The sequence below is a fragment of the Corapipo altera genome, unplaced genomic scaffold, assembly GCF_003945725.1.
Source record: "Corapipo altera isolate COAL_440 unplaced genomic scaffold, ASM394572v1 316, whole genome shotgun sequence".
NCBI classification, from domain to species: domain Eukaryota; kingdom Metazoa; phylum Chordata; class Aves; order Passeriformes; family Pipridae; genus Corapipo; species Corapipo altera.
In genome coordinates, this window is record NW_020884974.1 from 1,422,664 (window position 1) to 1,436,043 (window position 13,380).

Genomic DNA, 13,380 nt, shown 5'->3' on the forward strand with positions numbered 1-13,380 from the left:
ACCCCCAAACCTGAAGAGACAACTCCAGAGGAAGCCACAACCAAGGCTGACAGCCCCTCCACCCCTAAAACAGAGGACACAGTCTCTCCAACCACCCCTGCAGCCCCCAAGGCCGACACCACCATGGTACAGACAACACCACCCACTGCAGTGACAAGCTCTGCCCCCGAATTAGTCTCAACTGCTGACAAAGACACAGCAGCTCCCAGCAGTGCTGCAGCCACTACAGCTGGGAAGGACACTCCCACACCTGGAGCAGACACAATGCTTTCAGACACCACAATGGAGATCAAGGAGGTAACGACACCCAAGAAAGACAGAACTACTCTGCTTAAAGACATTTTAACAGCCACAATTGGGAAAGACTTGGCTACTGTAGCTGTGGTGACAACAGCTAAGCCAGGTGACTCTCCTAAAGGTATGGATGACATTCCAAATGCAGCCAAGCAACCTGTCACTGCAGCAGCTGCATCAGAAGCAACAACAGCAGCCACAGCTCCCTTGCCCAAGCCTGCAACCACCAAAGAAGAGTCAACTCCTGAACCCAGCAAGGTGGTAACACCCAGTGAAAAAGAGACAAGTACAGAGGCAGAGCAGGCTGCAGCAGCTCCAGAGAGCGCAGGTGCTACTTGTGTGGTGGTGATGGCAGCAGCTGGCAAAAAAGAGGTAACGACCACCAAAGAAGTGAGCACCACACCTGGCAGAGAACTGGAACAGGTCACTGAAAAGGCCCCTGGTACTGACAAAGCAGAGGTAACTACGGTTGCCAGAGAAACCACTACCAGGGATAAAAAAGACACGATAGAAGAAATGTATCTTGTTTCTAACGGGACATCCAAGCCAACAATACATTTCCAGGAGGTCACTGAGAGCAGAGAGGAGCCTCATCCAACTGACCCTGAAACTCTGCCTGTGAAAGAACCTGAGATAAACAAGCCTTTAATACCAATTGGGGACCTGCCAATGTTACCTGGAGAAACACAAGGTAATTGCATTCCAGCAGATACAAATCACCAGTAACTCACCAGGACATGGCACTGTCCCAGTGCCCAGCCACAGGCATGGTACTACAGCTGCCACTGTCCTGAACACGGGAACCTCAGTTAAATCAATTCTCTGGGTAGTTTAGGACATGATCTAAATTAACTGGTTTCAGTAATTGGCCCTGCTGAAAAATGTTTGCTGTAAGTACTACAGAAGATGCAAACAGAGAAAAAGTCAAGGAAAAATGATGATAAATTTCTTACTAGGGAGTCAGGCTGAATATCTACCACTAATGGAACCTAACCTGGCATTTTGTAGCTGCATCCAAAACATATAAGACATAAGCCAGACAAGATGTTTTGTCCTTGTATTCTCTTTCCTCTGTGCTTTTTTACCACAACATTTTTCATGACCTCACTATTTATTTTAATCAGATATAGCCTGCAGGTTCTTGGGCATTTTTTTCAGTCATATATTGAAAGATATTTTGGAGGGGGGAAAAAGTGTTTTAGATGGGAAAATACTTGGATTTCTGTCCAAAAGAGCTCATCCTTCCTTTACGTTTAACTGAAAGTAAGTGTAAATGCTTTTTTAAAGAAATAAGGAGAGGGAAGAGAGCTCACTAGAGCAGCTTGGGGAAACATCAAATAAAATCCTGGAGCACGGAGAAATTACATGAGGGCTGTTTGTGGGTATTTTTCTGAATTATGGGTACATAGGTGGTAAATAAGCAAAGACACCCCACGCAGTCACCGGGCACCGCTGGGGCCGCAACACGAGAGCCAAACTTTCCCAGAACACACCTCCCAGCAGTGATTAAACCCTGGCTCCCGGTGGGGGTAAGGGGGAAAATGAATGCCATTCTTGTTGAACATTGAACAAGTCCACCTGCCTGTGTCCTGCAGAGAGGAAGGACGACGAGAAGGACCTGTGCAGCGGGAGGCCGGCGGACGGCATGGTGGCCCTGCCCAACGGCACCCTGGCCGTCTTTAGAGGTGAGGCTGCCCCGGATCTCCTCTTCCCTCACCGTCCCCATCCCTCTTCCTCCTGCTCCTCCTCCTCCTCCTTCACCTGTCCTGGCACGGCCCCATTCCTCCTCCCCACCCTCAGCCTGCCCCGTGCCAGTCCCTCTTCTTCTTCCTTCTCCTCCTCCCTCACCTGCCCTGGCCCGTCCCGCTTCCCCCTTGTCCCTCACCTGCCCCTGCTCCTGCCCCATCCCTCTTCTTCCTCTGTCACCTGCCGCTTCCCCGTCCCTCATCCTCTTCCTGCCTGTGCTCCTGCCCCGTCCCTCTTGTTTCTCCTCCCTTACCTGCCCCCCTTCTCCTCCTCTTCCCTCACCTGCCCCGGCCCCCTTCCTCCTTCTCCCTCACCTGTCCCTGCTCCTGCTTCACCTTTCCTCCTCCTCTTCTTCCCTCACCTGTCCCGGCCCCTTGAGCCCCTCACGGAACCCGCCCGAGCCCAGCGCCGCCGGGCCCGGAGCCGCCCCAGCCGCTGCCCCCAGGGCAGGAGGGCCCTGTCCCCGCACTGTCCCCAGGGCAGGACGGCGACGTCTCCCCTCCTCAGCCGAGGGCATGACGGCGATGTCCCCGGGGCAGGACACGCTGTCCCCGCCGCCCCTGACGCCTCTGCCCCCCAGGTCACTACTACTGGCTGCTGAACGGCCGGAGCCCGCCGAGCACCAACCCCCGCCGCATCACCGACGGCTGGGGCATCCCCTCCCCGATCGACTCCGTCTTCTCCAGGTGCAACTGCGATGGGAAAACCTTCTTCATCAAGGTGGGCGCGGGCCCGGCCCGGGGCGGGACTGATGAGGAGCAGCTGCGGGGCTCAGCCTGGAGAAAAGGAGGCTCAGGGGGGACCTTCTGGCTCTGCAACCCCCTGACAGGAGGGGGGAGCCGGGGGGGGGTCGGGCTCTGCTGCCAGGGAACAAGGGACAGGAGGAGAGGGAACGGCCTCAGGCTGTGCTGGGGGAGGGACAGGTTAGATATTGGGAAAACTTGGACCCAGATTTGTTCCTAGTATGTTTCCCTTCCTGAGAGAAAATAATGAAACGCTCGCACCTCTTTCAAGATGTTATATTGTTGTTTCCCAAGGAATCATTCAGGCCTGGAGTTCAAGCAGCTTGGTATATTAATGAAAATCAGGAGATTTAGAAAACAAATCCCTTTGTTCAGTAACCACTCTTAAAAATTAGTTTCTAACATACTCTGGCCCGACTCAAAAGTTAAAAGATTGCAGAAGGTATTTTATGAAGTAGCAGTAGTTTTTTCCTGTTTGTAATGGATGCAGGAGTGATTCCAGTCAGATTTATAATGTACCTATCAAAGTCCTACTGTTTATTTATGGATTATTCTTCAGGTTTGCTGAAGTTCAATAATTAAGAATTTCCTCTAAAGCTCATTTTCCCCTTGAATCCTCAGGGCCCCCTGTACTGGCGTTTCACTAATGGAGTTATGGATCCAGGCTATCCCAAACCTCTTGCCAATGGATTTGCAGGGCTAAGTGGGAGAATAGTAGCAACCTTACCTGTGGCAAGATTCAACAACAGACCAGAATCTGTTTATTTTATCAAGAGAGGTATGTCTCCTATTTCTGAAGTCCAGGGATCATCAAAAGGTGCTTGAATTACTTTAGTCAGGAATAAAACACCGTTTCTCTTGACCCAAAGACCAATTTCTTTCAAAACCAAAAACATAACTGATGTGAGTGTTCCAGGTGGTCAAAAATAGCCTAAAGATATAAAAACATTTCTTAGTACTTACAGGTCTTTCAGTGCATTTTAAAACAGGCCTGTACAGGAGAGAATCCAGCACTGCAGTGGCCAAACATTAAAATAAGTTTTACCACCAGGTATTTTAGTCCCAAATTATTTAGAGGAGTGGAGGCTTTAATCTTACTAGTTCATAACTATGTATGGAAATGTCCCTATTTCTTATTTTGTATTTTAAATTAATGTCATTTCCTTCTTGTACATGAATGCTGTACTACCAACAGCAATAACAGCATTTATTGATTTTGTGTGTGTAATATGGATACCAATGACACCTTCATACCTGATCAACGATTGTTGGGTGTTTCCTGGGGTTTTGTTTTTAAACTAATGAAACAAATGCCTCCTTTAGATGGGAACATGCAGCAGTACGTGTACAGACAAGAACCAGCCAAGAAGTGTCAGAGAAGAGCTCGGATTACCATCAGATACCCAGCTTTTGTGCCAAGAGTTGTCATCCGGAGGCGCTTCCAACGTGCCGTGCGAATGCCGACCATCATCCGGACTGTCAGAGTCAACCCGCACCCAACTGGTAACTCACGTTTATTAAGGGTCTTTTATACAACTGTTGGAACCTCAGGAGGTTCTGCAACAACATTCTGTTTCACCTTTTTAAAATATAGTACTTTTAGATGTTTTTACTGCAGTGGCTCTCGCTGCGGATGACAAGCACACGGCAGCCACGGCAGACACTGTGCCACCTCCTCACTGAGGGTTTCTTCTGCTTGCAGGAGTTCTGCGCAAGGAAGTCCGAATGCAAACCTACTGGAGAGGCCTCCCCAAAGTTATCCACTCAACTCTTTCCATACCCAACCAGAACAAGCCCGATGGCTACGATTACTATGCCTTCTCTTACAGTAAGTTAAAGCTAAAGCACATTGCTATAGATCTCAAAAGACACAGAGATGAGGAAGAAGCCCACGTTATCACTTGTGGATCTACAAGACTGATTTTAAGCACTACTAAAATGTCCTGAGAATTCAAGTGTTGCCTGTAATCAAGAGATATTTCTAATAAGAATCAATAGTTACAGGACAACGAGCAGCAATGAAATACAGTGGTTCAAACCAGTCTGATGAGGAATGTATTGCCATGGAGTCCAGGCTTGTAAAGTGACAAAAAACTCAAGATTTAAATGCAGAATTATATAAATGATAGACTGAAATCCTTGGATCACCCCACAGCAATACTTTTTTCACTGGCTTCTGTGTTTCTGACAAAAGGGAAGAACATGAACCACTCTGCTTCCCAGGAAAGCATTATTTATGATCCCAGATTTGGTAGATTCTTTCTTTCTAGCCAGGATCATGTACAAGCACTCCTCAGAGTGGATTATTCAGGAAAAAAGTTCTAACAACTATCCAAATACAGGCTACTAAAGTCCCTGTCAGGATGACCCAATTCCTCACCTTAACACTCATTCATGCTTGGGGACCACAGAGTTCCCACTTTTGTAGTCAGTGCAGGATTGTTTTGTTTTTAGCCTGCTCGATTTCCAAATTCTCAAGACTATTTCTGTGTTCAACCAGTACAAACATATTCTTCCCTACTCCTGTTCTTGGGACAGATTTAATTATTAGCAGTACTATAAAACTTAATACAGCCCAGGACTTGTAAAAAATAAAGCTGAGAGCAGAAGATTACTGTTAGAGCCTCCCAACTCCACACATGCACGTGGAATGAAAAATCTGTTATCTGGCCCTAAAAGCCATTAAAATGCAGGCTTTAATTTCTGGATTCTTTCCATGTATTAAATGTAGTTTCTGGAATTTAATCCTGACCTCTCTTCCTTCCAGATCGGTACTACAGTTTGGATATTGGCAAAAGAATAGCAAGACCTGTTACTGCTCTCACAGGAAAGACTGTATCCAAAGACTGGTACAACTGTCCCAGCAAGTGATGCACACCAGAGGATTTTAAAAAAGAGATGCCATTTGAACGTCACCAGTTTTTCTAATTTTATTAATAAAAGACAATGAAATGTGTGCACACAACTCTAAGTATGAAATGCTGCTTTAAGCTCTGGCTTCATTACACTAAAGCAACCACAGGCAAACTGGCACTTTGTATACACAGCTGGAATTACTTTACAGATCGTTTAACTAATGTTTCCTCTGTTCAGGCCTCCTCTGCCTCCCATGGCATGAGTTACACCTGTGTTGGGAAAGAAAACAAATGCATTAAAGGAATGAAAGGATTTAGAGTTAATCAGCCATTGTGATAATTCATCCTTCCCTAAGGAACGGCCACTGCAGAGGAGCAGATCCTTTCTGACTGAGGTCAAGTTCCCCTCTCTCCCCTGAGCCTGGTGACACACAGCTCACCTCTGTCATGTAAAAGGGGGCTCACTATCCTGTGCTGGGCACTGAAAGAACCAGCAGGGCATTCTTACCACACCTGAAATCAGCTGTTGTTGTTGTTATTAAAATTATGGTGACAGATGAAAGAAAATCTATCCTAGGCCCACCTCCTCACTTTTTTTTTTTCCTTTAAAATACCACCTAAACTATATTTCAGTGCTAAAATTGAGTCTTCTACAATGTTAAAATACTGACAAATGGAATACAATTCATCTAAGGATTTCCTTAATAGAGAAGTTGCAAACAAGAACTTATTGTTGTGGTTGAACTCTATTTTGCACTATAAAAAATCCTTAATACTTCCAGAAACTTGTTTTTAAATCAGTATAGGACACAGTGATGTCAAAACTGGAGCTCTTAAAGTGCCAAACGGGAACTGCTCTGTAACTAAACCCAAAGATTTCTGGACTTCTGTCTAAAAAACTTGCAAGTGTAAGATCTATTGCCCTTTACCTTCTCTCCACTGATAAGAACCAAGTGCCAGCGAAGAAGAAAGTTTGCCTGTCTACAAACTGCTCAGACACATTTAAACAAAAACTAGGGCTTTTAGGGTCACATACCAGAACCCAGGGCAGGGCATCATTCCACCTCTAGAACAAACACAGCCTATAAAGTACTCCCCAGAGTGTCCCCACAGGAAGAAAGTCCCACCAGAGGCACTTACCCCTCTGCCTGTTGAACTGGCGCCCGCGCACCCCCGTGCGCAGCGTCGGGGGCTGCAGCCGCACGCGGCGCAGGGACTTGGGCTGGTTGCTGCTCGTGTCTGTGGAGAGGGGGGAATGCAGAAAGGAAGTCTGTGCCTGGCAGGTTCTCAGTGTTTATGTGATTTGATAGGAGTTATGCTCTCTAATTTACTTTAGAATTATGAAGGCGCCTCCTTATTTCATGGACGTGTCCTCCGATATAAATAAAAGCCTGAGGATAAATGAGTTTGGCACTTCTTTTGTCACCTGTGCTAGGGGGTAAATGGGTAACTCACTGATTTACTTTACTTTTTTAATTGAAGGAAAAATAGTTTTAAAGCTGACATCAAACACACCAGTGGATAAATCAGCAAAGTATCAGTAACTTCTGCTCCCTGAAGTATTATTCTTACTCAGCCTACTCCAGTTACTGCGGGCCAGGGAAAACTGGTTTGCCAAAGCACAGAATTTACAGGCAGCAAAACATGATCCTGCTCTAAGAGAATTCAGGGAGACCTTACAACTCCTTCCAGTGCCTAAAGGGGCTCCAAGAGAGCTGGAGAGGGACTCTGGAGAAGGGCCTGGAGGGACAGGACACAGGGAATGGCTTCCCACTGCCAGAGGGCAGGGTTAAATAGGACATTGGGAAGGAATTCTTGGCTGTGAGGACGGTGAGGCCCTGGCCCAGGTTGCCCAGAGAAGCTGTGGCTGCCCCATCCCCGGAAGTGTCCTTGGAGCAACCTGGTCTTATGGAAGTTGTTCCTGCCCATGGGAACTGGATGGGCTTTAAGATCCCTTCCAAACCCAGTCATTCCATGAGTCTGTGATTCAAAGAGTTTTATCTTACTTTGTGTATCTTGGCTACCAGCTGGACATACAGGTTCCCACACTCAATGCAATGGAATGAAACAGCTCTTCCCAACAATTATTCTGTACCTGCAGATGAACTCGAAGGAGGATCCTGACTAGTTGAAGGAAGATCTGACTCATCAGATGCTTGAACAGATTCTTCTTCTTGCTGGCTATCAATTTCTAGACCTGCTTCTGAAGTAATGCTAGGAGAGAAGGAGGGGGAGGAAAACCATGGAAGTGTATTCACATACTTTCAAAACGCTCAGGAAAAAAAAGGCACTGTCTTGGAACACAAAGATTCAATGAAAATCAAAAGTAAAATATGGTATAAAAGGATAAACCATCCCCTTTTAGATCTGTAATGCATTTGAGCATAATACAAAATACAGCAATTACTAGAAATATTAAAAACTGCACTCGTAAAATGGAAGACAAAACCATTTGTCTACGAAATTCACATTCCCCCCACGCTACATCTTTTGTACCTGCACTGTCTTAACTGACTTCATTATAATATCTGTGCTTTGAATGAGGAGTGATTTTCTATATTAAACAGGAATGCTTTAGCCTTTAATCAGCAAACCCCCATCCTTCAACTTGGCCCTTTACCATCAGTTTTGACTACTGCAGATCCTTCTGCATTCTCTAAAAAATACAGAAATATATTTCTTAAAATTTTATTTTTGTGACTTTTATATGAGCTTTGTTAAATCAGGAGAAAATCAGAAGAAAACCTTTGTTTCTGAATGAAAAGGTCAGATTCTACTACTTCAGAGCTTACTAAATCCTGTTTGAGCTGTCCTTCCTACCCGAACAGGTTAAACTGCCAATAACTCACAGACACACCGGGATGAAAACAAATCATTAAATGTGCTAGTGAAGCAAATGAGTTGCATTTTACCCTTCAGATTCTGCCTCTGCAAACACTTCATCCCCATCGTCCCCAGCCCCAGGCTCTGTGGTGGTGGACAGGTTGCCAGTGGACGTGGTGACCATGGGCACGGACTGGGACGCGTGTTCCGAGGCGTCGGCCGAGGCGCTCTCCGTGAACACCGTCACTGCTCGGGGCAACAAACAGCCTGTTAGTCCCCATTCCCTGCACAGAATCCACGGAAGCCACAGGCAGGGCAGGGAAAGGACTACTGGAATTTCATCATTTGCTGAGCAGTCGAGGTTTGCAGCCTTTACTTTGGTCTGCAAACCTCCTGCCGCTCACCTGGTGCTGCTACTTGTAACGGGGTTGTGGGGACGCTCCGACCCCCAGATTCCTCCTCGTGAGCAAGGAACAGTGGGGTTTCATACATTCCTAAGCCTGCAACACAGAGGCTCAGTGACAATCATCAAAATAACCAGCTAAAACCCAGAATATAATTGATGCCTTCCCCCTGACGAAATCCAGCAATTTGTCCTTACATATGGAGAGTTTTGTAATTTTATTGGCTTAATGTCAGAGCTGATTATGTTTTATTGAAAGGTAAAACCTTGATGAAAATATTACTGCTTGTTTTTTTTACTGTCATCCTTTTCTTATGCCATTATTTTGCATGAGCTTTCTTCAGGGAGCAGTGTATGTTCCATGTCAACAGGGAACAGGGGAAAGGGACTGAATCAGGACAGTAGAGACACATTGCCTGGACACTTTTCAGCAGCTGAGGATACATCCCAAAGATTTCTTTGCTTTTGCTGTTTTCCCCTATTTTTTTATGAGAGGAAAGCTACAACCAAAATTAAAGTTAAACCCCATTCCTCCAATATTTCATTTCATTTTAAAATCATAATGCAAGTAGAAATTTTGCAGCTTGAAGGAAACTCCTTTTCACTTTCTGTTAAGGCTCCCTCTGCTTACAATTATTTAAGAGTTGCAAGTTTCCACACTTTTAACAATTTCCCGAGGTAGAACTGTGGTTTTTTTGACTGAATTATTTCTTTTTCACTCCAAGACCCATGGCAAAGGAAGCACAGAGCTGGTTTACCTCCTTGGGATGCAAGCTGACCCAGATCAGAGTGACTGGAGCTAGTTTGTGGCATATCTTCAGGGGGTCCAAATCTGAACCGAGGAACTCCAGCCACCTGGGGGGAACTGTCAAAACAAAGATTTAAGGAATTCTGCAGCTTCCCCAATGATCAGGGCAGGGTGGGGGGGAAGGCAACTTTCCAACCAAACCAAGAGAGAAAATTATACATGAGACAAAATGAATTCCTCCTGACCGTAAAAATCAGCTGAACTACTGCTAAATGAATAACAATCAGCTTCTTAAATGATTTGGAATGCATTCAAAATCAGTAGAACAGTCCTGAAGAGAATACTCTTTACATATCCATCCTCTGAATTTAACCGGGTTCCTGAGTGTGTCCAGAACATCCCAAAATCAAAAATGGGGGTAACTTTTCCTACTTTTATTGGTAATATTAATGGGGGGAGGGAAGACTGAGGAAGGAAATTAGATGGAACTTTCTTCTGTTTGTTTAATCTCTTCTTTAGTCAGTAAGTTACTGACTTAATACAGTTAATACACTGCAGATTATCCACCTCCTAATTTGATGATCAGTTATATGACATACAGTTCAAACAATGATTTTCTATCATACTACTTAGCATTTTTTAGCCAATCACAAGTTCATTCATTTAATTTGAATTTATTTTCCTCTAACTGAAAAACAGAATAAAGAAAAGCCTTTTTTAAATTTAATCTACTTACTGAATGGCTTCTGCAAATCCATCAGTACGATGTGGAACTACAAGGGTTGGTGTGCTTGGAACTGTTCTGTCCTCATCATCAAAGAAGTGCTGCTGCTGGAAGAAAAGAGACTGATATGAGAGCCTACAATGTATTTCCAATTTCTACCAGCTGAGTTAAAGGTTGATTCTTCCACAGTCCAACAAAACAAAGACAGATTCAGCCCTAACAAAATTCTTGTCTAGTTTCAGACATCTAAATCTGAGCTAGTTATAAAGATAGTCCTTACAGTTGATAAAAAATACCCAAACCAAAATAAGCCCCATAAAACTTGCAGGGCACCCATCTTTCCAAAGATTTTTTTAGACATCTATTCCATGAGATCATCCTACCATTGAAGTGCCACTGCAAAGGAATCTCAGGGTGACTCATTCCTAAACAGACAGGAATTGTTTGTCTGAACACAGCTTGCTGTAAGGTACCTGGCACAGAGGATTTCCCCCTGTGTGAATAAATTCCCTGTTCTCTCGTGTCCTTTGCTCCTGCACTGCCCACAAAACCAGCAACCTCAGCTCCCTCTTCCCTCACCAGGCATTCCCCACATTTCCCTCCTGAATCTCCTCAATCTTTCTCTCCCAAGTACTCCCAAAAGTCCCTCCCAAGTGCTCAGTCACTGTCCAGGCAAAGGGTAGTTGGTTCTGAGGCCAGTTCCAAGCACAAATCCAGGGACAGGTATATGCAAGTCAAGCACAAACAAAAAATCTGAGCTGATGCCTTTGATCTCAGAAAAGACACCTCAGTCAGCAGCTGCACTTCCATAAAAACCAAAACAGACCCCAAGAGTTAGGAATGCTCCTCAAAGCAGGTTTTTAGCAGTAGACTTTAATACACTTACCATGCCACCTATCCCAGGGGTCAGCTGAAGCCCTCGCCCCACCGACTGTCTTCGAGTCATCTGGATTCTCTTCACAGGAAAGAAAAAACACAGGAGTGTGAATGCTGGCCTGGAATTCTACTGACACACAAGTGTTCTAGCAGAGCCAAGGACGGCAGCTAAATGAGTAAGTGCAACGATTACCACGGAATCACAGAATATCCTGAGCTGGAAGAGACCCACAAGGATCATCCAGTCCAACTCCTGGCCCTGCACAGACACCCCAGGAATCCCACCCTGTTCCTGAGTGCTCCAGCACTCCTGGAGCTCTGGCAGCCTTGGGGCTGTGCCCACTGCCCTGGGGAGCCTGCTCAGTGCCCAACCACCCTCTGGGGGATTATGTGTACATTCTGGGTAAATGACAGTAGTATTTTACTCAACTTTGTACTGAGGACAGAAAACTTGCCCACAGAAATATTGTGACCCCCAAGCCTCAGCACTGGTTAATGGTAAAGGATCATTTCAGTCAGGACATTTTTGCAGAATTCCCATTGTGTAGGTCTTTGTCAAAGCATGATCATGGGTCAGGCACTGACTGTGAAAGGTTTAACTTGGAAAATGAACGGCAACATCCCTTTGCCCACTGGTATTGGTTGGGGCAGAGACCAATAAAAACTGTTCCAAATCTGAGTTACAACCTGCTCAAACCCAACTCTTTTTTAAGGGAAATACCAGCAGTCACTGTGACTGACACAGCACTGGTATAATGTAATATTAATTCCAAGACATAAATCCACCCTGAGTGCCTCACTACTTTCAGTGTTCCCTGTCCAGCCACAACCTGCAGGACGAGCCACAGGCAGTGGGTTTGCTCAGCTCCCACTGTCAGGATGCTAAACAGATGCCAACCATCTCCCCGGGAGGTTTTATTTATTAGAAATAACACAGTTAATTTCTTTCAAAGTCTCATGAACTGCTAGGGCTGGTTCCTACCTGTACTGGGGGCCCCAGCTCCTGGGGAGGAGCGTGGATGGTGAGCCGTGGGGGCAGCGGGTGGGGTGGCCTGCGGGGGGACTGGGGGGGCCGGGGGGGCTGTCTCTCGGAGGCAGAGGATGGCTGCTGCTCCCTTGGGCTCTCGTGAGGAAAAGTGGACTCTGCAGCACTCGTGCTCCCTTCTCCTAAAACACCAAGCACAGAGGGGTAAAGCTGTGCCCTACAAACCCAACTCAAAAACACCAAGGCAAATCTTCAAACTTGGCAACAGCAAGGACAGCTCAGTACTGGTATTTAAAATCACTGAAAAGAGGACTTGTGCCAGTAACAAAATCAGCACTAAAACAAAACTATTAATTATTCAGGTGCTGTTTAGAAAGAGATTAATCTACTGACCCATTAAGTTTCCACAGCAACCAGAGCTCTCAGGGTTTTCAAAGGCATTAGAATAAACCCAGAAAGAACATTTCAAAAGAATGCACATTTCAGGTTAAAACGGCCTTTAGTACTTCACCTTACATTCTTCAAGTGTATCATTAAGTATTTTAACACATGCAAAATAGCTTCTATATTTCTCCTTACATGCACAGACTGAAGAAACATGGAATAACCATACCACTGTTCTGGGAATCTGCTGCCCTCTGGTTGCTTTCAGCTCCTCCCATGCTCTCCTCGGTCTCTGTTCCAGGATCTGTACCATCAGCACCCTTAAAAACCCACACAAGCACAGTATGACATAGCACTTAACAAATTATAGGTTGCAAAAGAGATCTGTAAAAGCTATACAGAAGTATCCAGAAAGTAAACAAAGTCAAATATAGGACCATCTTAAAATATTTCTGTAAATATCTACAAAATTAGGTAAATATATACAACTCTACGAGATTTCAGAAACATGAACAATGGATCCATCATCATTTAATAATAACAATGAAATATCCAGCTTTTGAAAAGCCTTACCAACTTTGCAACTACACTATTTTCTGCTGGCTCCTGCATTTTGTATTTTCATTCACTCCTCTTAAAACATTCAAAATCTAGTTTTTTCGTGAAAACACCATTTAGAAGAAATTACTAACACCCAGTAGCAGCCTCAGTTTTTGGGGACTAATTCCTAGCAGGGTTTTCTCTTCCAAGCATTCATATCTGTGCAGAAGCATTACAGCACTGATTTAAGGCAAGAAAT

General features: G+C 45.1%; 2 protein-coding genes across 7 annotated transcripts in view; one reads left to right on the forward strand and one right to left on the reverse strand.

Moving 5' to 3' along the window:
* Window positions 1–5,709, forward strand: part of PRG4 (proteoglycan 4) — a 16,108-nt gene extending 10,399 nt beyond the window's left edge. For 2 of the 3 annotated variants that reach the window (XM_027665327.1, XM_027665328.1), the window contains 7 exons: window positions 1–985; window positions 1,890–1,979; window positions 2,621–2,760; window positions 3,405–3,561; window positions 4,107–4,286; window positions 4,486–4,611; window positions 5,551–5,709. The exon at window positions 1–985 is cut by the window's left edge. In XM_027665327.1, coding sequence (XP_027521128.1) covers window positions 1–985; window positions 1,890–1,979; window positions 2,621–2,760; window positions 3,405–3,561; window positions 4,107–4,286; window positions 4,486–4,611; window positions 5,551–5,654 — 1,782 coding nt within the window. In that variant the 3' untranslated portion in view covers window positions 5,655–5,709. The remainder of the gene's footprint in view (window positions 986–1,889; window positions 1,980–2,620; window positions 2,761–3,404; window positions 3,562–4,106; window positions 4,287–4,485; window positions 4,612–5,550) is intronic. The other variant, XM_027665329.1, reaches the window with a different exon arrangement.
* Window positions 5,688–13,380, reverse strand: part of TPR (translocated promoter region, nuclear basket protein) — a 34,312-nt gene continuing 26,619 nt past the window's right edge. For 2 of the 4 annotated variants that reach the window (XM_027665322.1, XM_027665326.1), the window contains 10 exons: window positions 12,811–12,901; window positions 12,195–12,379; window positions 11,223–11,291; window positions 10,349–10,458; window positions 9,623–9,729; window positions 8,866–8,961; window positions 8,551–8,707; window positions 7,734–7,852; window positions 6,779–6,877; window positions 5,688–5,908 (listed from right to left, as the gene is read on the reverse strand). In XM_027665322.1, coding sequence (XP_027521123.1) covers window positions 5,853–5,908; window positions 6,779–6,877; window positions 7,734–7,852; window positions 8,551–8,707; window positions 8,866–8,961; window positions 9,623–9,729; window positions 10,349–10,458; window positions 11,223–11,291; window positions 12,195–12,379; window positions 12,811–12,901 — 1,089 coding nt within the window. In that variant the 3' untranslated portion in view covers window positions 5,688–5,852. The remainder of the gene's footprint in view (window positions 5,909–6,778; window positions 6,878–7,733; window positions 7,853–8,550; window positions 8,708–8,865; window positions 8,962–9,622; window positions 9,730–10,348; window positions 10,459–11,222; window positions 11,292–12,194; window positions 12,380–12,810; window positions 12,902–13,380) is intronic. The other 2 variants (XM_027665325.1, XM_027665323.1) reach the window with 2 other exon arrangements.